The sequence below is a fragment of the Cnephaeus nilssonii genome (genome assembly GCF_951640355.1).
Source record: "Cnephaeus nilssonii genome assembly, chromosome: 16".
In the NCBI taxonomy this organism is placed as follows: domain Eukaryota; kingdom Metazoa; phylum Chordata; class Mammalia; order Chiroptera; family Vespertilionidae; genus Cnephaeus; species Cnephaeus nilssonii.
Genome location: NC_137087.1, coordinates 20,713,084 through 20,737,297, shown reverse-complemented (window position 1 = coordinate 20,737,297; position 24,214 = coordinate 20,713,084). Strand labels below are relative to the sequence as shown.

Below are 24,214 nucleotides of genomic sequence, written 5' to 3'. Positions count from 1 at the left end.
CCTCTCTGAAATCAATAAAAAAAAATGTATTTTAAAAAAATGTATACACACTTTAACAGCTGATATTTTCACTCATTTTTAGTAATAATAAACACTGGCTTTATAATCATTCAAAGTGTGTATAATTTTGGGGGATACCCTGTATGTATAGCCATATATACTTATATGTACATTTTTTTCTAAGCTAGGTTTAAACATACAAATTATAATTATACAAATTAAAATATACAAATGCTTTAAATGAAATCTTCTAATCATCTCAAGTGACATCATTATTCATAATATTTTTTTAAAGTACGAACTTTATATATTTCACTAATATCATCTTAGCACTAAAGAAAAACATTTCAGATTACATTACCTTGCTTCCAATGTCACAGACATCAATTGGGTCATTGTCGCCACAACAACCAGTGTGTTCGTCATTGCGTCCAGGGTCTTCCCAAGTCTAGGGGGGAAAAATGCTTAGAGCATATCGTTCCTATACATGCTACTGACAGAATGGATCATGTTGACATTAAAACATCACATGAGTCTTTCTGCAAAAATATTAATCTTCAGCTATTTTTCTCATTTAGAAAAACTTTTATTCACATTTAAGAATCTTAACTACACATAATAATTTTAATTAAATGCCAGGGTTCCTATTATGCATAGAATGCTAAACTACATTTAAGCTTTAAAACAGGCAATGATCACCCAGCCAGTGTGGCTCAGTGGCTGAGTGTCAACCCAGGAACCAAGACGTCACCAGTCAATTTCTGTTAGGGTACATGCCCAGGTTAGGGGCTCGATCCCCAGTAGGGGACATGCAAGAAGCAGTCGATTGATATTGATGTTTCTCTCTCATCGATACTTCTATCTCTACCTTTCTCCCTTCCTCTCTCTCTAAAAATCAATTTAAAATATTTTTTTAAAAATAATAAAACAGGCAGTGATCCTATTTAAAACAAACAAAAATCAACCACCTGCCCTGGTTGGGTGGCTCAGTTGGTTAGAGCATTGTCCTGCACACCAAAAGGTTATGGGTTCAATTCCTGGACAGGGTCAGGGCACATATCTAGGTTGCGGTTTCAATCCCCAGTCCGGGCACGAACAGGAGGCAATCAATCAATGTTTCTCTGTCTCTCTCTTTCCCTTCCTCTCTATTTACTTTAAAAATATCTGAAAAGAAAACTGCTTTGAGGAACTCTTGGTACTTAGTATCTTCTACTAACTAGATTTTCTTTAAAATAAATTTCCAAAGCAGAAGTAGGTAGGCAGTAATACTAAAACAGAAACTGTGTTCTGATGGTAAAAGTGCCATCACTGACAGGAGCTAAGATTAAAAAGTTTAATCACAATTTTCTGAACTTTTAAATTACTGGCTTTCTTTCCTGTTAAATTGCAAGAGAGAGTCCTTACAAAGAATCCCATAAAAAGAACAGATGACCTATGTTTACCGAAAAATCAAGTTTAAAACGTAGCTGCTGTTTTGGTTTTCTCTCCTGATCCAGAATACTTTCTTGGATTTGTTTGTCTACTCAGCTGGAGTAAAGTAAAAAAGGTAAAAATGAAGGGTGATAGAGAACACCGGATCCAGCAAAGCCAAATCCAGCCTACAGAAGAATAAGAATTTCAGCAATGTTTTCCCAGAGGGAAGGTATTTCAAGGCTAAATACTAAATAAGTTGAAGTACAAGGCAAAATGATATAATTAAGGCAAGCTAGATGTGTTTGACCTATGTTTGCTTAAGTTATAGATTGTTTCACAATAGGTTCCACTTAATAGACTTAATGGTTAATAAAAACAAACTATTTATCAAAAGGGAAAAAATAAATTGAATATTCTGTGTAAAAATCGTAAGTGCACAGCATTAGCCTAACCAAACTAGAATTTAATCTGTTGATTACTCATAATAGACATGATTTTAGCGATTCTTCACTCAAATGTTACATAAGGACCTACTACATAACACTGACATTGCACTGGGGGTAAATCTGTAAACAATGCAGACATCTCTCGTCTTCAAAGGGTTGACTGTTCAGGAAAATACTATTCTTGCTTTACCACAGAGAGCTTGGCTTAAAGAGGGAATCAGGACTCTAAACATAAAGGTCAGCAGCTATGTGAACTAAGTGCTTTATTCCTCACAATAGCCATATGAGCTAAGTACTATTAATATCTCAGGGGGAGATATTCATGTCTCAGGGAGGAAGAAATAGAGACAAATTAGGTAACTTGGGGAGTGGCAGCCTTGGGATTTGAATCTAGTCTTTTTGGTGCCAAAAATCAGTGCTTTTATCACCATTAGCCTACACTGTCTCTCTTAATATAGATTTGCCACTCATTCTGTAAAGAAAGAATTTATAACTAGTCCATATAGAAAGATAAATATTTCAAAAAAGAACAAACTTTCAAATATGAAATTAAACATTATAAATATTTACCTTTTAGTTTATCTTGAAAAGTTATTGAAGGAAGTATTAAAATTAATTACCCCTTATGTTTTTAAAATCTATTATAGCAAAAACTTTCTGAAGATGTTTAAATATTTTTTTACTAACAGCAGTAAGTTAATTTTTTTGTAAGCTAAAATGTACATTTCTAACAATTGCACAGAGACATACCTGAGGGATGGCACCATAGTTCCAGATATATCCTTTATAAGGGAACACATTTGCAACATAACGGAGTTTCCCTTTTTTCACATCTTGTTTAATTGGGTTTAAAGGGTCCTTTGTAGCAATCTGAAATAAAAATTTCCTAATCATTGCATATTTGGATGTGAAATACTATTCAAATAAGGATTTGAGGAAATTATGGGATGCACACCCACTAGTTCCACTGTAATGACATATTTTATCTGTAACATTTTTATAATTTGAAATAAAAGTTTCTCCATAGTCAGCCTTTAAGTGGAAAACATTTGGGGTATACAGAAACTATCAAGAAGGGGAAAAGAACATTTAGTAATTCCAGAAAAGAAAATTAAACTTACCTGGAATAAATCCTAACATTTGAGAAATAAAAGATTTTTATTAAAAGGGCAAAATAAATATTACCAAATTCAGCTTTCCTTCAGAGCATTTAAAATTATTGAAGCATCTGAGTATCTATTACATGCTAAGTGTGGTTACATTTAAAAAGCTTAATTAAGTGACATGAAACACATAATAAATATCCTTAACCAAAAGCCAAATATCTTATGTGTCATCAGAAGGAAATTAACAAAATGCAACAGAAATTCCAATAAGATCATTTGTGGCTGGGGGACCAAGGTAAGCCTGTTGACTCTGTGAAGTCAGTAATGGACTTAAAAAGAACAAGACAGAGGAGAAAAGGGTAATCCCAGGCTTTGGGAATTCCAGAAGCGAAGATGTAAGGGAAGGAAAGTCTGTAGCATATTTGTAAATTGTAAATAGATGAGTTTAGTTGGAACACAGAGGAATGATTGGCAGGCAATGGGAAATACAACTGGAAAATAGATTGGGACTAGAAAGAGGTAATCTTGGGCTTTAGCTGTTTAACCCTTGAGCAAATCAGTACGGCTAGATCAAAACTAATATCCTACATCTGACTATCAAAGGCAAACATACCTCCATTTTTGCATTAGACCAGCGTGGTACTTCAACTACCATGTTGAACACATCCTGAAAAACAGAAGGTCAGATGGTCACAGGAGCTAATTTATTCTCTTCAATAAGTAGGCCCTGGTTCCTACAAAAGGAAACTGTTCATTGTATCTGATCTTTGAAGTCAATGGACTGTCAAAAAATGCATAAAAAAATAAGACAGACTGATGAAGAGACAAAGCAAAGTATTATTTTTGCAAGATATTATTCTTGCAAAATACTATTCTGCTAAACTATTACAAAATCAAGGTGGTGGGTGTATGGTTGTCCACTGTATAATTTTTCAAACTTTATTGGATGTTGTATAGTTTTCATAATAAAATAGTTGGGGTGTGTGTGGAAAGAATGTTTCTATAAAGAAGGAAAGTAGTTTCTAAACATAACAGAACTTGTATCACTGAAGAAGTACATCTTCAAAGCAATCATCTCCAATGCCTAGTCATTTCCATTGTGACTCTGAAATTACTCAAAATGTTTTTGGATCACCTATTCCAGAGGTGATTTGTAAGACAAACCCCAGATCAGTTTAATTACTTTGTCATCATTTAGTTTTAGCCTCAAACAAAATTAATCAGCTCAATTACCCACATTATTCTCCCAACTTGGCTGTTTTTAAAAATCAGCACTCCTCAAAAGGGCACTGAAATAAAATAATATGTTCCAAAAATATTTTTACCAATAGCATTTCTAATTGTAATTAGTTTCCAGCCTTAATATTGATTACTTTAAAATGAATGATACATTTAAAAAATTCCCAAGTGTTTATTATTTAGAAACACAATGAAAGAAAATCAGTCATCTTATTTTGCACACCTAAGTCAAATACCAACTTGACATAGGATCTCTAATTAAAACTGAGCTTTGAGGAGTCAGAAAATTACTTTTACCAAGGGACAAAACTTTAAATTCAGATTTCAGTTGATAGCCTCAATAAAAAGCACACATGAAGCCAAGTAGTCAATTACTCTATTATAAAATGTATTTTTAAAGTTGATTTAAAATAAAAATCATTTAGTCACACAATTTCTTAGAATTACATCTTTGCTACTTTGCATAAAAAAAAACAGGGACTTAGAGAATTATACACCTGAAGCCCATATAATTTTATTAACCAATGTCACCCCAATAAATTAAATTAAAAACATACAAACAAACAAAAAACAGGGACTGATGAGCTACAAGAGAATAAATCAAAGGTTTCAAGCCAATAATTACCTTGCTGCTACTTTTAACCAAGCAGAAAAGCTACACTGATTTATATTCAAGCGTGTAAATCTTGGTCAAACCAGGGGAGATAAAAACATTCCTTGGGTTTTGTTCTAAACATCCTGATGCCTACTTGCTAACAACATAAAAACCACAGAGAATGGAGATAGGTAGTTTTCAAGATCTATCTAGTACCACTACTCTGGTATTTTAAAATGTAGGATCTGTAAATCTATGATACTAGAACAAAGGGCTTTTAAAGTTTTCACTGCAATAGCCTAAAGGCTCACAAGATGGAGCTGTTACTCTGAGATGAGAAAACCTAGGCGATCGGTTGTTAATTTTTTTTTTTTTTTTAGGAAAATATACAGAATGAATATATTGCCTCGAGAAAACAAAGTAGCAAATAGAGCTGAAATCACTAATTCAAAGTTTGGAAACTACATCAAACACTTCAATGGAATTAAATGATAAATATGTATAGATTTCAAAACCACATTACCTAATATTACAAACCTGCGTAACTAATAGAAACAAAAACAAACAAACAAACAAAACCACATTAGCTGGGCTAAAAATAGCGAGGAGTATCCTGCAAGGAGCCACATACCCAATTGATTCATTTTTTAACAAACATTTACTGAGCACCACCATTAAGTGACATTTTTCTAGGCGCTGAAAACTACCAGTGAACAGAGTAAGTTTTTAACTCCCTAAGAGTTGGATCTCCAAACCAGGTCCTTCTGGCTCATAGGCTTCAAGCTAGAGCTTGGGGTCCACAAACCGAGATGAGAGACTAGCCTGTAAAATGAATGTTTAGCACATGTTCAAGAGTATGTAGATGCTGTAGTGATTACCGTATTTTTTTTAAAAAAATCAAAGCAATGAATGTGTAGTTTTTATTATCATGAGGAAAAATGTTCAACCAGTTATTCCATTGCTAGAAAAACATTCACTGTTAAAACATGCATTCTCATTGGAACTCTTGTGCACTGTTGGTAGGAAAGTAAAATGGCACAGCCTCTGGTGGAAAACAGAGTGGCGGTACCTAAAAAAATTAAAAATAGAACTGCTATATTGTGCACTGTGGACAGAGCTGACTCCGTCTTGAAGCTAACCTGACATATCGACTTCTGTCCCCCAAACCCCATTTGGGAATGTACACAAAAACTCTGTAGTGAGCCACCCGTGACCTTATCTGTCTCTTAACCAGCTCTGACACCAAGGCATCTGGGCACCTGGAGGTCCCCCTTCCCTTACATTAAACACACATTTCTTTCTTTTTTTGGCACATGTGATATTTCCTTTTTTTTTAAGCCTTTTTTTTTGTGTGTGTAAAGTATTATACATATCTCCTTTTTACCCCCCATTGACTTTCGCCAGCCTCCCCTACCCCCCCGTCGTATGCCCTCATCCCCCCCCCCCCCCCAGTGTCTTGTGTCCATTGGTTGTGTTTATATGCATGTATACAAGTCCTTTGGTTGATCTCTCCCCCCTCTCCCCAGCCTTCCCGCTGTAATTCGACCGTCAGTTCGATGCTTTACTGCCTCTGTATCTATCTTTTTGTTCATCAGGTTATAGTGTTCTTTATTTTCCATAAATGAGTGAGATTATGTAGTATTTTTCTTTCATTGCCTGGCTTATTTCACTTAGCATAATGCTCTCCAGTTCCATCCATGCTGCTGCAAATGGTAAGAATTCCTTCTTTTTTTAGCAGTGTAGTATTCCATTGCATAGATGTACCATAGTTTTCTAATCCACTCATCTGCTGATGGGCATTTAGGCTGTTTCCAAATCTTAGCAATGGTGAATTGAAACACACATTTCTTTCCCAGCACCTAGACTCAGTGCTTCTACACTAATAAAAGAGAAATATGCAATTTGACCATCACTTCACGACGCCCACAACCAATCAGGAATAAGTATGCAAATTAACCCGATAAAGATGGCGGTGGCTCCCCCCCCCCCAGCTGCTCGGGGCCTCTGGGCAACATGCATGCAGGCGCAGAGTGGCCAGGCAGGGCGGGACGCCTGCTATGAAGGGGAGGGCGGGGGGTGGAGGGAGCTACAGGAGCGGTGCTCCAGCTGGAGGGAAGACTGAAGGCTCCAGCCAGAGCGAAGACAGAAGGCAGCAGCCAGAGTGAAGGCCTGGTTCCCAGGTGCCAGAGGAAAACCGGTGCCAGCAGCCAGGGGAAGGAAGGCCTATTGCATGAACCTTCGTGCAATGGGCCTCTAGTTTAACTATAAAACACAGACTCTGGGGGATGAAGGTGCAGTGGATATCCAAATCACCTCGCCACCTCCCAAGATGCATCTCGTATCATAGGTGCCTTAATAAATGTAATGACAGGGTTGTCAGCCTCATGCTCTAGTCTCTCAGCCCTGGGAAATTTTAAGTAACAAGTGGGGAGCCAGGCAGGCAACCTAAGAAATGGGCCTTTAGGAAAAAAGCATCCATGGGGAAACCCCAGTTGATCAACTACTTCCATGTGGAGAAGGTGGCCCATATACTAGATTCCTGTGGACTGCCATGTGAGTACAAGGACACCCCCAAAACACTGGCTATTCTTATGCCTTTGTTTGAACAAGTACACATTACCCACTGTGGCCAGGAAAGAAAGTACATGGCCACAGCTTTGGGCTGGCGCCTCTTAGGGGTGGTTCAGATAGCCACAGACACCCAGCTACAGGCAGGAGCCAGGGTTAGAAAATTAGAACTGAAACTAGAAAAAGATAGCTACAACTTCGCCAGCATGAGGACTGGCTGATAGAGGGGGTGGGGAGTTAAGATCCTTTTAATAGATCCTACTTCTTTTATGCTAGCCATGAAGTCTGTTTGCATGTTAGTATGTTCATGTGTCTATATATGTTTGTAGATGTGTAGCATTTTCTACCTCCAGATGGTATTATTTGCTTAAAAAAAAACCAAAACTACATGATTGGTTTTAAAAAACAAGCACTTATAAGGGTGGGCTATTCTAAAATTCTCAAAAATACAAGAACTAACAGAAATGTTTTTCAAGTTCATGTGATCTAAGATTAATCTTTAGTAGAGCTAAAAAATAAACTTGGATCTGTTAATAAATACTTCTTATGCTTTGTTGAGGAAGCATATGTTTCAAAAAATTATGAAATATATTTGCCAGTAAAAACCCATGTTTCTATGTCTGGCCTGCGTGGCTCAGTGGTTGAGCATCGATCTATGAACCAGGAGGTGATGGTTCGATTCCCGGTCAGGGCACATGGGTACACAGTGTTGTAGGCTCAATCACCAGTGGAGGGCATGCAGGAGGCAGCCGATCAATGATTTTCTCTCATCATTGATGTTTCTCTCTCTCCCTGTCCTTTCTTCTCTGAAATATATATATATTAAAAACCTATGTTTCTAGGTTATAAAAGAAAAATAATGTTTTCCGTAATAAAAAGTATAAGGTATAAGTATGTATTTTTAAGAGGAGAAAAAAGTAATTTTGTCCTAAAGTGAGGCTGGTTGTTTCAAAATCAGAAAGAAAAACAACAAAATCTATTGTAAAAAAAAAGTTGTTGAAGGTTTATGAAAAGGTTATCTTGAGAATGGAAATTTTGTGTGGTCAAGCTGAATAAGACTGGAATAAATTTAATTAAGTACATAAATTTAAATATAAAAAATAAGCTGATTCAAAATTTAAGTCTTTTTCTTGATTTGGAAATGGCTTTGGGGATGTTCCTAAGGACCCCTGGAGTACCTTAAAAGATTTGCTTTTTCTCTTTTAACAAAGAAATATTAAACTAATTGCGCTTATTTGGTTTTTTAAAATTACATGGGATACATTGTCAAATAAGTAACATTGAGACTTCTTTATGTTGTATTTGTATATATCATAGATGTTCCTGAAATTCCTGGAAATCTGAGATGTCCTGGCATAAGATGTCTGTCATCGAAACTGTGTACCAGTACAACGGACAAAAATCAATACCAAAGGGCACTAAGATAAGCCACTTATCATGGTCTTTTGCTACCGTGCTCACATTACAAACACACACTCCTTTTCCAGCACCTAGACTCAGTGCTTTTAGCTACAAAACAGAGTCTGGGGGGCAGGAGGGAAAGGAGTAAAGGATACCCATATCATCTTGCCGCCACCCAAGATGCACCTTGTATGTGAGTTCTCTTAAACTCTTAATGTAATGATGGAGTTGTCAGCTTCTTTTCTGGTTTCTTGGTTCCAGGAAATTTTATGTAACATATATGATCTAGCAATTATAGTTTTGGGTATATGCCCAAAAGAACTGAAAATAGGTCTTGAAGAGATATTTGTACACCTATGTTCACAGCAGCACTATTCACAATAGCTAAAACATGAAAGCAACCCAAGTATCCCTGGAAAAGCAAAATGTGGTATATTATTCAGCCTTAAAGGGAAGGAAATGCTGACACATGCTACATGAATGAACCTTGAGGACATTATGCAAAATGAAGTAAGACAGACAGAATGAAATAAGATTCCACTTACATGAAATAATTCAAGAGACAGGGGCTGGACAGGGAGAATGGGAAGTTATTGTTTAATGGGTATAGTGTTTCAGTTTTACCAGAGCTCTGGAGATGAAGGGTAGTGGTGGTTGCACAATACATATATTTTTAAATATATTTTTTATTGCTTTCAGAAAAGAAGAAAGAGGGAGAGATAAACATCAATGATGAGAGAGAATCATTGATTGACTGCCTCCTGCAAGCCCCTCACTGGGGATGAAGCCCGCCACCTGGGCATGTACTCTGACCAGGAATTGAACCGTGACCTCCTGGTTCATAGATGGACACTCAACCACTGAGCAACACTGGCCAGGCTGCACAACAATATGAATGAACTTAATACCAATGAGCTGGATACTTTAAGTGGTTAAAATGACAAATTTTATGTTTTATGTACTTTATAAGTTAAAAATTGGGGGGAAATTATGGATTCTAATATTTCCAATGTTTATGTACTTAAAAATACCAAGACAAGTTTTTAGAAAATTTAATACCACCCAGAAATCTATGCTTTTTTTCTTTAATTCTAACTGGTTTCAACTATTACTTAGCTCATCATGAATTTATGGTTTTAGTATCCCCATTGTTAGAGGACTTCTCAGAACTCTGTTCTCCACTTTTATGCTTTGAATTTTAAATCCCTGCTCTGGCATCTAAGCTCTCAGATGCTTTATAGTTACAGGGAAAGGGAGACAGAGGTTAATAATAATATCCTTAGTGGGGGGATTTTGACCAGCCTATAGGAGGCTGGGAAAAGGCAAACTATAGCATTAGCTCTGATTTCCCAAAGTTAGAAATATAGCAATCATTTCATCAATAAGACAAGAATGTTAACGTTCAAAATGTCCAGATTCTAAGGAGATCAGAAACTTAACAAGTCTAAATTATACCATTCCAATAATAAAAGTGATTTAAGATAATTTTTTTAATGGATAGAAGAAATGTAACCTTTATCTTTTTTCCCGGCTTTATTGAGGTATAACTGACAAAGTTATAAGATATTTAAAGTGTACATGGTGATGATCTGACATACATATATACATCCATCACCTCACATATTTTTCTTTTCTTTTTTGTTTTTTGGAGGGAGAGATTATTTAAGTTCTATTCTCTCAGCAAATTTCAATTATACAATACAGTATTATCAACTATAGTCACCATGTTTTACATTAATCTTATAGCTCAAAGTATGTACCCTTTACCCTCTCCTTATCTCCCCCATCCCCATCCACTGATAACCATCATTCTTTCTACGACTTTGACTTTTTTTCATATATAAGTGATGCCATGGCAGTATTTGTCTTTCTGATTTATTCCACTTAGCATAATGCCTCCAAGGTTCAGCCATGTTGTCAACTTTATATATATATATTAGAGGCCCAGTGCACAAATTCATGCACGGGTGAGGTCCGGGCGACCCGCCCCAATGGGGGCCCATTGGGCCCGGCCAGCGGGGAGGAGGGGCCATGGGAGGGTGGCCGGCCGGCCCCGCCCCCAATCAGGGTGTTGGGAGCTGATCAGGGGCGGGGACAGCCAGGGGGAGGGGCTGCAAGCAGTTGGCTGGCTGGCCCAGCCCTCGATTGGGGTGTTGGGGGCTGATCGGGGGTAGAGCTGGCCAGAGAAAGGGGCCGTGGGCAGTTGGCTGGCCGGCCCCGCCCCTGATTGGGGTGTTGGGGACTGATCGGGGACCAGGCTGGCAAGGAGGGGCCCCCGATCGGAGCCCAGATCAGACAGGTTGGCTGCCGCAGTGCACATCATAGCCACCGGTCAGTCCGGTTGTTCTGGTCATTCCGGTCACTGGGCTTTTATATATATAGATACACACACACACACCCACACACACACATATATATACATATACATATACACATAAATATATACATATAAATATATAAATAACATTTTTCTTATCCATTCATCCATCAAAGGATACAGGTTGTTTCCACATCTTGGATATTGTGAACAATGCTGCAATGCACATAGGAATGCAGATTTCCTTTGGATTATACCCAAAAGTGGATTGCTGGATCATATGGTATATAACCAGCAAGAAACCTATACCTTGATTAGGCTGATAACTTCATCGATTCAACAGGAATATTACAGTAGCATGGTGATCCTAGGTCTCATCTCCAAACTGGTTAGTTTTCTTGTGGATCAAGTCAGTAGTCTGATAAGTCATTTACTAATGAATAGACTATGGCTATTATTAGTAATGTAGTTAGTATGTATAGACAAGAAACATGCTCTTAATTACATTCTACCTCTGAATCTTAGCAGTAAAGTTAAGTATATCTTTATTGAGAGACTTATGAATGCCTCATGACATATGATCTGTTTCCATCACTGAACCTGAAGCCTAGGGAACATGACATGCTGTACTGAAAAATTACATACATGGCTCAAATTAGCATTTTCTATTTGACCCATCATGGGTTTCTCTAGATAACTTTAGCCATTAAGTAAATATCAGATTTAGGAAGAAATAAAAAAGTCACAATTCTACCACCCTTTCTTTTATTTTTGTTTTGCAATAAAATTTGGGAAACAGTGGTGGTAGAATTTTCTTCTAAATTTATCTTATTAATTTTATTATAAATTTATAAATTTATTATATCTTATAAATTTATTAGATATACAGCAAGAGGCTAATAAAAAACAAAGTCATCTTGCCTTTTTAAAAAACTCCTAAGAGTAGTTTTGGGCATAAAATCCCTACCAGAAGAGCTTGTGTAGTTGATAAGGAACTGCTCTACTCCCATAAAGGTGCTAAAAGGTTCAGCACATTTCATCACTTCCAATAATACTTTATCTTATTAAAAATGCTCACCCAGTGAAAATGGCTCTTAACCCTTAGTTTTAAATTTTGGCTTGAAAGTCGGTTTTGTGATTATAGGATATACTCTAAGTTGCTAAAAGTAAATGGGTTCCGCCTTGTATACTGTCAGTGGGATTGTAAATTGGAAAAATGTGGAAGACAGTATGGAGGGTCCTTAAAAACACTAAAATAGAACTACCATACAACCCAGCAATCCCACTGATGGGTAAATATAAAGGAAATAAAATCAGGATCTCCAAGAGATATTTGCACTCCCCTGTTAATAGTAACATTATTCACAATAGCCAAGACATAGAAACAACCTAAGTGTCTGTAAACACTTGAATGGATATATACACAATGGACTATTATGCAGCCTAAAAAGAGGAATTCCTACAATTTATAACAATATGAATGAACCTGGAGGACATTATGCTCAGTGAAATAAGCCAGATACAGAAAGACAAATAAGGTATAAGCTCATTTATATGCAGAATCTAAAAAAGTTGTACTTGCCCTGGCCAGTGTTTTTCAATGGTGAGAGCATCAGACTGCACACCAAAGGGTCTTGAGTTCGATTCCTCCCCACTCCCAGTCGGGGTGCATGCAGGAGGCAACCAATCAATGTGTCTCTCTCACATCGATGTTTCTCTCTCTCCTCCTCCCTTCCATTCTCTGAAAATAAATGGAAAAATGTCCTTTGGTAAGGATTAACAAAATAAATAAGACAAGTCGGGGAAAGCTTACTCACACTACTTGTATGTAAAAAAAAAAAGTTAACCTTAAGCCCTAGCTGGTTTGGATAGAGCGTCAGCCTGTGGACTGAAGGGTCCCAGGTTCGATTCCGGTCAAGGGCACATGCCTGGGTTGCGGACTTGATCCCAAGTAGGGGACAGGCAGGAGGCAGCTAATCAATGATTCTCTCTCATCATTGATGTTTCTATCTCTCTTTCCCTCTCCCTTCCTCTCTGAAATCAATAAAGACGTATTTTTTTAAAAGAACGTTAACCTTTAACATTAAAATGTTTGGCAAAACCTAAAGCAATTAAATTGAATTAAAAAAAATACAATGACCAACATTCACACTGTGTGCCCCATATTCATTAGAATTATAACTCTGCAAAGGGAAACATGATTTATACCAACCAAACATTTATTCAACCAACTAGAGGCCTGGTGCATGAATTCATGCACCAGTGGGGTCCCTCGCCCTGGCCTGTGGGATTGGGCCAAAACTTGCTCTCGACATCCCCCAAGGGGTCCTGGATTTCGAGAGGGTGCAGGCCAGGCCGAGGGACCCCATCAGTGCATGATTGATCGGGAGGTTGGCCAGCTGGGGAGGTACCACGGGAAGGCTCCAGGGCGTGTCTGGCCAATCAGCTAGACCTCAGCAGCAAGCTAACCTCCCAGTCAGAGCAACTGCCCCCTGGTAGTCAGTGCACGCACGTCATAGCGAGCAGTTGAGCGGCCTTAGCATATCATTAGCATATTACACTTTGCTTGGTTGAATGGACAACAGATGATGTGACACTTAGCATGTTAGGCTTTTATTATATAGGATTATATAGGATTGTGTTGAGAGTCTAGGGAAGATAGTTACTCCATTAAAATTTAAAAACCAATACCTTTCAGTAATACTCATTTGTTTCCCAATTACACAGATTTTCTACTTATAGCAGTTCCAATAAACTCTTATATTTGGTTATACCTACTGCCATGTGTACCTATAGAAAGTAAACAAACTTAATTGATGTCATAACTAAGAATAAGCTCTTGTTTTGTCCCCTCAGATGAACTTTAAAATGACTAAATTTTAAAAACAGATGTTCCAACCATAATTACTTTTATTTTATTTTCTTTATAAAAATCAAGCAAAGAGTCTGCATTTTCAGTTGTCAAACTTTTCTATGATTTTCAACAACTGAGAATTCTGACCCTAGAAAATTACAATTTACTATAAATATGCATTTTCTGAGAAAAAAAATGCATATTTATAGCAAAATGCAATTTCAGAGAATTCACAGAACCTCAGAAAGCCACCAATGGGCATTCCTGGGCCTCAGGGCCATCAAGGACCCTGGACTACAAAACTTTATAGCCTTCCCAAAAGAAGAAAACTCTTACTTATTTCCTTTGCATTCTAAGCTAAAACAAAAAAAAATTTTTAATTAAGCAAGTTTTTCTTTCCTGCATTATCAAAGAGATGTTCACTGTAGAAAATGCAGAAAATACAGAAAGGCACTAAGTAAAATCCACCCACATACATGCCTCATGGGAAGTAGTATAGCTCAGTGGTTAAGACCACGGGTTATGAGCCTGAATGTCTGGCTATTGCCTATGAGTTCTAGCTGGTGATCCCAGATAATAGGTTAATAAAAGAACCTAGCTCAGAGAATGACATGATGGTTAAATGGAATAATCCACATAAAGGGTTTAGTCTAGAGCCTAAGGTATGGAAAGCATTCAATAAATATTAACAATATTATTTGACTTTTGAAATAAAAATCTTTAATAAGACTTCAACAGCAAGTCAGTGTAGAATGTAACATAAAATTCCACTAACACCAACAGTGCTCAGAGGTAAAGTAACTTGCTCAACATCACAAAACCAGTCAGTGATAAAACCAGGACTGAAATCAAGATTTGCTATCCATAAAATAGAGTTCTCAAAGTCTTCAGACATAACCAATCATTGTGGTCAACATAATCAACCTATTTTTATTTGTTTGGTTATTGTGTTTTGAGACTTGCTTTAAGAACAATATATGCATATTTAATCACCACAAATTAGTTTTTTTATAAAGTTGATAAATCACAGAAATTATGGTTAGAATAGCTGTTTTCAATTTTTAGTCATCTTTAAAGCTCATCTGAGTGGGAAATAGGAGCTTATTCTTAGTTATGACATGTCAATTAAGTTTAATTGTGATAATTTTCATCTGTTTTGAATTCTAACTTTGGTTTGGAAAATGCAAAACCAAAAGATAAACAAAAACAACCCAGAAAACCCAATCATTCTACATAAATAACAAGCTGAAAAAGACAGTGTTTATATTATTAATTCTGTGATATTTTTACAACTTCAATTTATGGAACAGAAATAGAAAATTTAAAAGAAGGCAAAAATTTTGAGTACAGTGAGATAGTATCTTTAAAAAGATAAGAATGATACACACTGCAAAAAATAGTTATATTTCTCAAGCATCAACCTATTTAATTAGAAGCCTGACTTTTTTTTAAGAGAGAAAAGAAACATAGTTCCATATTTACATATGCTCCCCACAGTCACTGAAAAACAAACCCAAGCCTATATTGTTAGAACTAGTATTTAACATCAAAGTTTAAGATGGAATAGAAAAATATCAAACTTCTAAAACTAAACATCAAATCATATTTGAATACTTTCATATTCAGATAAAGTTTTAATTTAGCCAATGTTTCACACTGTTTATGCTCTCTTTTGTATTTTAAAAATTTTTGGTATCTTAGAAATTTTAAGCCAGAAGACACTCTGAACTACAGGTGCTTTTATATTTGATTTCCAAATAGACCCAAGAGCAAAGGACACTTACAAAAAACAACAACAAAAATCCAGTGAGTCCTTGCCCTTGCCTTCTTCCACGCAATGGGATTTGGAAATAATCCAAGCAGGGTGTCTGAGTTATAAGGATTCCCAGGACTGGCTGGATTGATGACCTAATGGCATGTATCCCAAATCAAATGCTCTCCACACGGAAAGGTCCTGACTTGGAGTAGGATAATCCTTTGGGCATTTTCCTTAGTAGAACTGACTGCGTTATGTTAAAGGTACCGTCTCTCATTATCATCTGCCTAATGGATGAACATGTTAGGAATAAGGCCTATGGCCACCCACATACAAAAATATATGTAAATTTAATTACATTGGAATTTTTGTTGTTGTTGTTAATCCTCATCCAAGAATATTTTTTCCATTGATTTTTAGAGAGAGTGGGAGGGAGGGGGAGACCGAGAAACATCAATGTGAGAGAGACACATCAACTGGTTGCCTCTGGCAAGCACCCGGGGGGGGCCAGAATCCAGCCTGCAACCGAGTTACATGCCCTTGACCAGAATCAAACCTGTGACCCTTCAGTCCTCAGGCCGATTAGGGCTGAAGTATTTTTAAAATCACACTCTTCTGTAACCAATGGAGTCAATCTGTTATTTTACTTAGGCTATAATCCAAAATAATTTATGTGTACCACACCCTTACTCGTTTTGTACACAGTGAATTTCCTTAAAAACTAAACAAAAGAACACTTTCCTGTTTCTCAGGCAGGAATCTGAAGTACTGAAGCTCACTGAGAAATGGACCACTAGCGAAATAGAGTTGTTGCAAGAGCTTGTGCTTTTGAGCCACCTTTGGGTGGTACAAGAGCAAAGTATTTTTTAAAAATATGTTCTTATTGATTTAGAGAGAAAGGAAAAGAGAGGGAGAAACATGGATCAGCTGCCTCATGCATGCCCCCTTCTGGGGATCAAGCCTGCAACCTGAGCGTGTGCCCTGACCAGGAATTGAACCGGCGACCTCTCGGTGAATGGGAGGACGCTCAACCAACTGAGTCACACCAACCAGGGCTAAAAGTCTTCATTTAAGTAATCCCAGATTACAGATACAACCAATCCATATGAGACTTCAAGGAGTCACAAAATAACTTGAGTGAAGATGTTTTACATGACACCAATCTAGTCTTCAGTTTCCCATTTTGAAGAAACTTGAAGCAATAAGATTAGATACCACAATTGCTATGATCATTCTAGTCCTTGGCTAGAATATGGTCAAGTCACTTATTGCTATGGTCTGAATGTTTGTGTCCCCCCAAAATTATGCTGAAGTCCAAAATTCATATGTTGAATGTATGTGTTCCCCCAGAATTCACACCTCAAAGATGATGGCATATTAGGTGGGACCTTTGGGAAGTGGTCAAGACATGATGAGGGTAGACCCTTGTGACGGGGATTAGTGCTTTATAAAGCGGCTCTGCAGAGCGCCCTGGGCTCCTCTGCCACAGGAGGATACGCTGAGATGTCTGCAACCAGAAGAGGGCCCTCATCTGACCAAGCGGGCACCCTGATCTCAGACTTGCAGCCCCCAGAACTGTGAGCAATACATGTCTGCTGTTTATAAGCCACCCATTCTGTGGTATTTTGTTACAGCAGCCCAAATGGACTAAGACAGGAACATTGTTTTAAAAAAACACAACACAGCCTGGCTAGTGTGGCTCGGTAGTTGAGCGTCGATCTATGAACCAGGAGGTCATGGTTTGATTCTCAGTGGGGGTGTGCAGGAGGCAGCCAATCAGTGATTCTCTCTCATCATTGATGTTTCTATCTCTTTCTCCCTCTCCCTTCCTCTCTCAAATCAATAAAAATAATAAATAAAAATAAAAAACACAACACAGCTATATGTCAAGAAAATGTTTTCCTTCCTTAGTACATCTGTATGCCAAGGTACCATCAATAAACTTAGGGTAATCACTTTTTTACCTCTTCATTACTCAAAATCGAAAAAGATGTTACTGCAAAGTACTTTGCTATACATACTAATTATACAAAAAATATTCAAATGATGCCTATTGAAGAGGAAGGAAGGATCCTGCAGTCCACATCAACTCCCAGGAAATCAGATGTAACAAAGTAGAGTCTCTGAGTAAACACACTCTAAGAATCCCTCAGGAGAACACATGCCAATTAGAGGTCCCTCCTGTAACATCACTGGCCTGGGGCTGTTTGTTCCACGGCCTCCAGTTGGAGCCCCAGCTCAGGTAGGCTCCTTGGAAGCAACACACAGGTTGGATTTTCTGCCAATGTCCAAGTGTCAATACCAACCTGCAGCTAACTTCCTGGTAGTAGTAAAATGAATTCGTCTGTTTCTCTCTGATAAACAAGCACAGACAAATAGTGAGACAGCACACCCAAGGATAAAATTTCATCTTTACTAGTATTCTAGATGTGCGCTGGAATATGATGTTCACATGTTTATGTACAGACATCTAGCTAAAGAAGATCAATAACCTACGTAGCGTTTACAACTCCAATAGATTTGCACTCACTGTGAATCAAGCTTCCTGATTAAATGAAAATAAAAAATGTTTTAAAGGTAGAGAAAAGAATCAAACATTTGTTTTTGTGTCAATTCCTAAATTCAGTACAAACTTCTACTAGGAAAAAGGCTAAAAAAGCTGTGTTTTCTTCTTTTTAAATGACTATTTAAATCTGTACAAATAATGCATGATCTTTATAAAAAGGTTAGGAAATATAAAAAGGCAAAATGAAAGTAAAAATGAAAAGAGTCACTAGCAATTAAGTTTACCTCCCAAGGATCATGAATATTTTGGAATATGTAGTTGTAGACTTTTTTTTCCCTAGGGAAGTAAAGATTCTTACCATTTTGTGGTAAGCCTACCAATCTGTGCTAAAGTTAGATCTCTTTGGCTCACTGTATATACAGGAACAGGCAACTCTTTTTAGAAGTCTGTGGACTTACCTTTATTAACACTATTTGCATATCTTAACTCTACCAGTCCATTAAAAGTACTGAATTTTTCTGTATTCACTGAATAATCTAGTTTATTTTTTATTATTTAGTAAATATTCCACAGCCCAAAATTTGGGCTGTCTACTTAACTTTAAAACCACGAATGGAGCACTAAGATTTTAGTTCCAAATACACATACAAAAAAGACCAATGTGATTTTTTTTGTTAATCGAGGCAGCTTTAAAACATTGGCTTCTATTCCTCTACTCCTTCCCCAAGTTATAGTTGCTTCTTTAACTGAATAATCTGGATTTAAGACTGACTTCTTATTTAGTCAATGCCCCTTAACTCACAGCACAATGAGGCATTTTAAGAACTTATCCGATATAATAAAAGCCTAATATGCAAATTGTCCCCTCAACCAGGAGTTCCACTGGGAGTTCAACCAGGGGGTGGGGCCGGCCAGCCAACTGCCCTCAGCCCCTCCCCCTGGCCAGCCCTGCCCTGGCCGCCTGTGGCAGCAGTGGTGGTGGTGGTGGTGGTGGCAGCAGCAGAGGGATGGGGGGAGGGTTGAGGAGGCCCCAGCCTGCAGCCAGCAGCCACTAAGGACCCTAGTTAAGATATAAGAAAATCCATATGTGGAACTATCTGACCTCAGTAGAGACTAGGCTCAAAAGATAAGAACATCTTACCTTATCTGCATAAATTGGAATATCATGAAATGGAGAGATATATTGTCCCTTTTCATTTTCTGCAAAATAAATTAGAAAATGTTATTACTTTTTTTGTTAATTATATTTCCAGATATATGAAGTACACTTTTAATTTTTAAGAGCAGTTTTAGATTTACAATAAAATTGAGAAGGTACAGAGATTTCCCATATTCCCCCTGCTCCCACACATGCATAGCCTCACCAATTATCAACACCACTCACCAGAATGGTAGAGTACACATTTTTCACCAAGATTTTATTCCCACAAAAAAACTCCACCTTTCCTGACTCTCCTCCAAGACTGGGTTAAGTTTTCATCCTCTGCATTCCTCAGGCATCTAAGAGGTACTAACCTCTATAATAAGGACAGGAACTGCCTTATACTTGGGCTCAAAGAGAAGGGAGGGGATCAGTTTGCTGAATTATAAACCATGATGCCTTAAATAATGTTCCAGGAAGACAGAGCCAGCTGAGATTATGATTTTTCTTTAGGATAATCAAGTTGCAACAACACTTTCACAGGTAATTTCTATATTCTGGAGGTCAAACTACCATATCCAAAAAGTAATTTAAAAACTTTTCTCCAGGAAACTTCATGGTCAGTCCACACGGCATCCGTTCAGGTTTAGAAACCAACAGTGACCACTCCCAATCCCATAGTCACCTGTGACTGCTGTCCGACACACTCTCAGTTTTAAAGAGATCGGCGAATGTAACATTACAGAGGATTAAAAAAAAAAATCCTATTGAGGAAGGAGTCTAAGAAATCTATGATTTTAAAAAAAAAACACTTAAAATTATATAATGATATAATTATTGGTATTCTTAAGTTCCAGAGAGTTCCATCTGGTGAAAAGTTACTTTAGCCAGTGCCAAAGTCAAGGAGCGGCGTTGGTCTTCCAGAATGGCTATCAAATATTTGCTACTCATACACAACCTAAAAACTGTGTTTGTTCTGCAAATATAGCTTGACTATCACCCATACCATCCCCAGTCCTTCAAAACCAGTCACCCCTCCAAAACCCTCCTAATTGAGGAATTCCTGTGCCAACAGTAACTCCGGAAAAATAGTTCAGTTCCTGCACGGCCCTTGCTGCTTTTTCCAACATTTAAAACAGTGTCGGGTCGCAGCCGTCCTGAGTTTTACACGGTAGTCTAATATTCACCTAGATGTGGACACTTGAGAGTTCACCTACCTTTTCCTCCCACCCCGGGCTGCTTTTCGATAGGAGCTTTGTTCTTCCTTTCCGTATTCCCATTTGTTCCCTTTAAACCCACTCTTCCCTGCCCTTCACACACTGGAGAACTCACAGAAATCAGTGCACCTGCCCATTCCCTTCCAAATAAAACTGTAAAGAAGTTAAAACAGAAATGCCTCTGGTGACACATTTTTGAACGCCTCCAATCACCTGCTCCTAATAGCTTGGGGCGGTGGGGCGGTGGTAGAGAGTAAGGATAAAGCCGAGGCAGCTCTCCTCCACCTACAAGGCAAGGGGCGGTGCGCCCCGGAGCGCGGTGCTCCGCCGGCCTGCAGCCTCCCGCTCCGCGCGGGCTGGGGCAGGTGCCCCTCAGACGCCCAGTCCCTGCACAAGGGTCAGAACTGGGCACTTTCGAACTCCGCTGGCCAGACTGACGTCACCTGTCTGCCTGGGAGGGAATGGCTTTCTGTTTCACAGGCCGGTTCCCAGCATCGGTGCTAGGGGAAAACACGCGGCAGAGAGGCAGGAGCGCGGCCAGCAAACCCCCCCTCGAGGGGTGGGTCTGGGCCTCAGTCTCCCCGCTTGTAGGACAAGGGGCGGCACTTAACCCGCTTAGGGCCCAAAGTCAGGGCTATGGTGAAGGAATGGAGGTCCTAGGGAATCTCCCCCGCCCCCCCCCCCCACCCCTCCTTCTTTTCTTCCAAATTGAACAATCCTCTTAAAGGGATTAGTTTACCTCCAGACACCTTTCTAGGGTGACTCAGAGGTTTCCTTTTCCCATCACACACGGCCGAACACCTGCAAAGCCAGCCTGGCCCAGGTTCGGGTCCAACCGAGCCCATGCCATCCCGCCCGCGGGCCGGAGACCTGTGAAACGGGCCGACTGGGTCGGCCCAGGCCCCACGGACCGGCCGGAGGAGCCCATCCCGCGCCCGGGACGAGGGGCTGAGCGCGGGCCGCAGGCGCCCAGGCGGGACGCGAGGCGAGGCCCGGGAATGAATGGACGGGCGGGGGAGGAGGGACCGCGGGGCGGCCGGACTCACTGAAGAAGACTCGGTACTCGAGGGAGAAGGGCGCGGCGCGCTCCTCGCTGCTGAAGCCGCTCATGATGCCGGAGACCAGCCGCCGCCGCCGCAGCCACAGAGCAAGCAACCCGCACGCGGCGCCGACTGACAAGGGGAGCCCTCCGCGCCTGCGCACTGCTGGGACTGGCCTGGGGAGCGGCGCCGGGAGCCGCCTTTAACGCGGCTCGCGCTCGCGGGTCTCCTCCACCCCCGCCCGGCCCACCTCGCGCGCAGGCGCACTCCGCCCGGCCTGCGCGTCCTTGAGTCCCAGCCCCGCCCCTCGGGCTCCACCTCCACACACCCGCCCCCTGGCTCCCGGGCTGGGCCACGTGGCTGGCGGCCGGTTGGGGCTCAAGTCTTTGGCCTGCGGACTTTGGGGCACTGACAGAGGAGAGGAAAAGCTCAAGTTCTCGGTTTGGACCAGCTAGGAGCTGGCCATGGACCTCTTCCCAACCACATCCACTGGGAATTCACCTTTGATTCTCACACACCCTTCCTTACAGACTAATTCCTTATCTCAGAAGTCATAAGTCACCCACCCGCTTTACCCGACTGGCTGGCCCTGCCCCTGGCCGGTCGTAATGGTGTGCATTTGCATTTTCCTAATCCATAAGCAAAGCTGAGGCATATTACCGACAACCTGTATCGGCTGGCACCAGCTAAGTATCAGCTCCACCACTTTGTAAGTGTATGACAGCAGGCAAATTGCTGTTAACCTCTCTGACTCAGTTTCTCATCAGAGATAGTCATAATAACTATTTCATGGGTTGTTGGGATGATTAACTGAGTGATACACGGCAGGAGTTGGAGGAAGAGCCTGGCTCCTTGCAAGCACTCAACAAGTATAACTTGTTATTCCCACCCGCCCCAGTGGAGGAGGATTTACTCCCCCCCCCCCCCCCCCCCCCCCCGCCCTCCTTGTTAGACTCACCCCAGTTCCTCAGGGACTTGAGATGGAAGCATTGGAAAAGTTCAGGCTTGAGCTCAGGGTTCCTTGAGGACATTTCTGTCAAGCAGAAGCTCTATGGAGCTTATTTTTCTACTCTTGTTCCAATTCATCAGGCCAGACCCCAAAAGCTAAAGTCTAATTGAGGTTGTGGGCAGAGATTTGCATCACTTACATACCCAATCTATATGTTAAAAAAAAAAAAAGTTTATTTCAAAATCCTAATTATAAATTTAGAAATGATTATTCACATTTCACAGAATGCTTAGTTTTATTTTAAAATTTTGATGGCCTCGGTTTCGGTTTCTCACAATGGTGCCTTAAAAACAGGTTGATTTAAACATTATTTCTGCAAAACAATGTCTATTATGTAAAAGGAGATGCTCCCTTTATTAAATGAAAACAAAGTAAGAAAATTCTAAGTAGCAGAAACCGGTTTGGCTCAGTGTATAGAGCGTCGGTCTTCAGACTGAAAGGTCCCAGGTTCGATTCTGGTCAAGGGCATGTACATTGGTTGCGGGCACATCCCCAGTAGGGGGTGTGCAGGAGGCAGCTGGTTGATGTTTCTCTCTCATCGATGTTTCTAGCTCTCTATCCCTCTCCCTTCCTCTCTGTAAAAAATCACTAAAATATATTTAAAAAAAAAAAAAAGAAAATTCTAATTAGTTAGAAAGTGTCCCTCTCTTGTCTCCGTCCAGACTCCCATTAATTTTCAGGAGGCCAGGACTCACTGACCCTTTGAACACTACACCACACTTTTACCAGGAGTTAGAACACAGGGTAGAGGGGGGAAAAGACAAAAAACAGTAGAGCAGTGGTTTAGTCAGTAACACAACGTATTGTGGAAAGCTAACAGAATCTCTGCAGAGTGAATATTAAATAGGATCAACTTCAGAGAGTTTTTGAGGCGATGTTCTTTTAATTGAACTGCTCTCTCCTTTCTGCCTTTGGGCAGATGAAACTAGTTTTCTTGGAAAAACCCCGATTCTCCTCTGTGACTGACTTATGAACAGGCAGAAATGATGCAATAGTGTGCCACACATACTTTCCCTTTTGCCTCCTGCCAGCTCAGAGCAAGATAGCAAAGTTTTCCTGACCTCTGGACTTACGCACTAACTTTTATATCATTGAATGTGTTCGGTAGAGCCAATCAGCACCAACTTCAACGAAGTGTCAAGCCCTGGCTTCACTGGGGCACGAGTCAGTGCTTTGTAACTTTCCCTTGAAGGCCAGGGTGGTGACCCCACAGGCCCAAGTGGACCTTGTTCTCCTTCTCATGACTCCCTGAGGCTTAGCACAGTACCTGGCCTAGAGGAGATGTTCAATGAATCTCTGCTGGACCAAGAGATAGAGAAATTAGTGAAGAGGAGCAAAGGGGGAAATACCTTTTTTTTTAAAGCTAGACAAAGAATGGACACAAAAATCATTAACCTTACATGAAAAAAAAAAAAGATCAATTGGACTTGATCAAAACTTAAAACTGCTCAGCAAAAGACACAGTTAAGAAAATGAAAAGGCAAACCACAGACCGTGTGCCAGTTATCAATTTATGGCCTACAAGCTTCAAATTCAGCCTTCTCCACCTTCTCTGGGGCACATGAATATTTTCCTTTGCCCTCTTCGTCAGTAAAGGACTCGGTGT

General features: G+C 39.7%; 1 protein-coding gene across 1 annotated transcript in view; it reads right to left on the bottom strand.

The window, feature by feature from the left end:
* The window catches only part of PPA1 (inorganic pyrophosphatase 1), a 32,377-nt gene extending 10,547 nt beyond the window's left edge, over positions 1-21,830 (bottom strand). The window contains exons 1-5 of the mRNA XM_079793849.1: positions 21,606-21,830; positions 19,343-19,401; positions 3,579-3,632; positions 2,610-2,729; positions 362-448 (exon numbers count right to left, since the gene is read on the bottom strand). Coding sequence (XP_079649975.1) covers positions 362-448; positions 2,610-2,729; positions 3,579-3,632; positions 19,343-19,401; positions 21,606-21,669 — 384 coding nt within the window. The 5' untranslated portion in view covers positions 21,670-21,830. The remainder of the gene's footprint in view (positions 1-361; positions 449-2,609; positions 2,730-3,578; positions 3,633-19,342; positions 19,402-21,605) is intronic.
* Between the last annotated feature and the right edge of the window lie 2,384 nt (positions 21,831-24,214).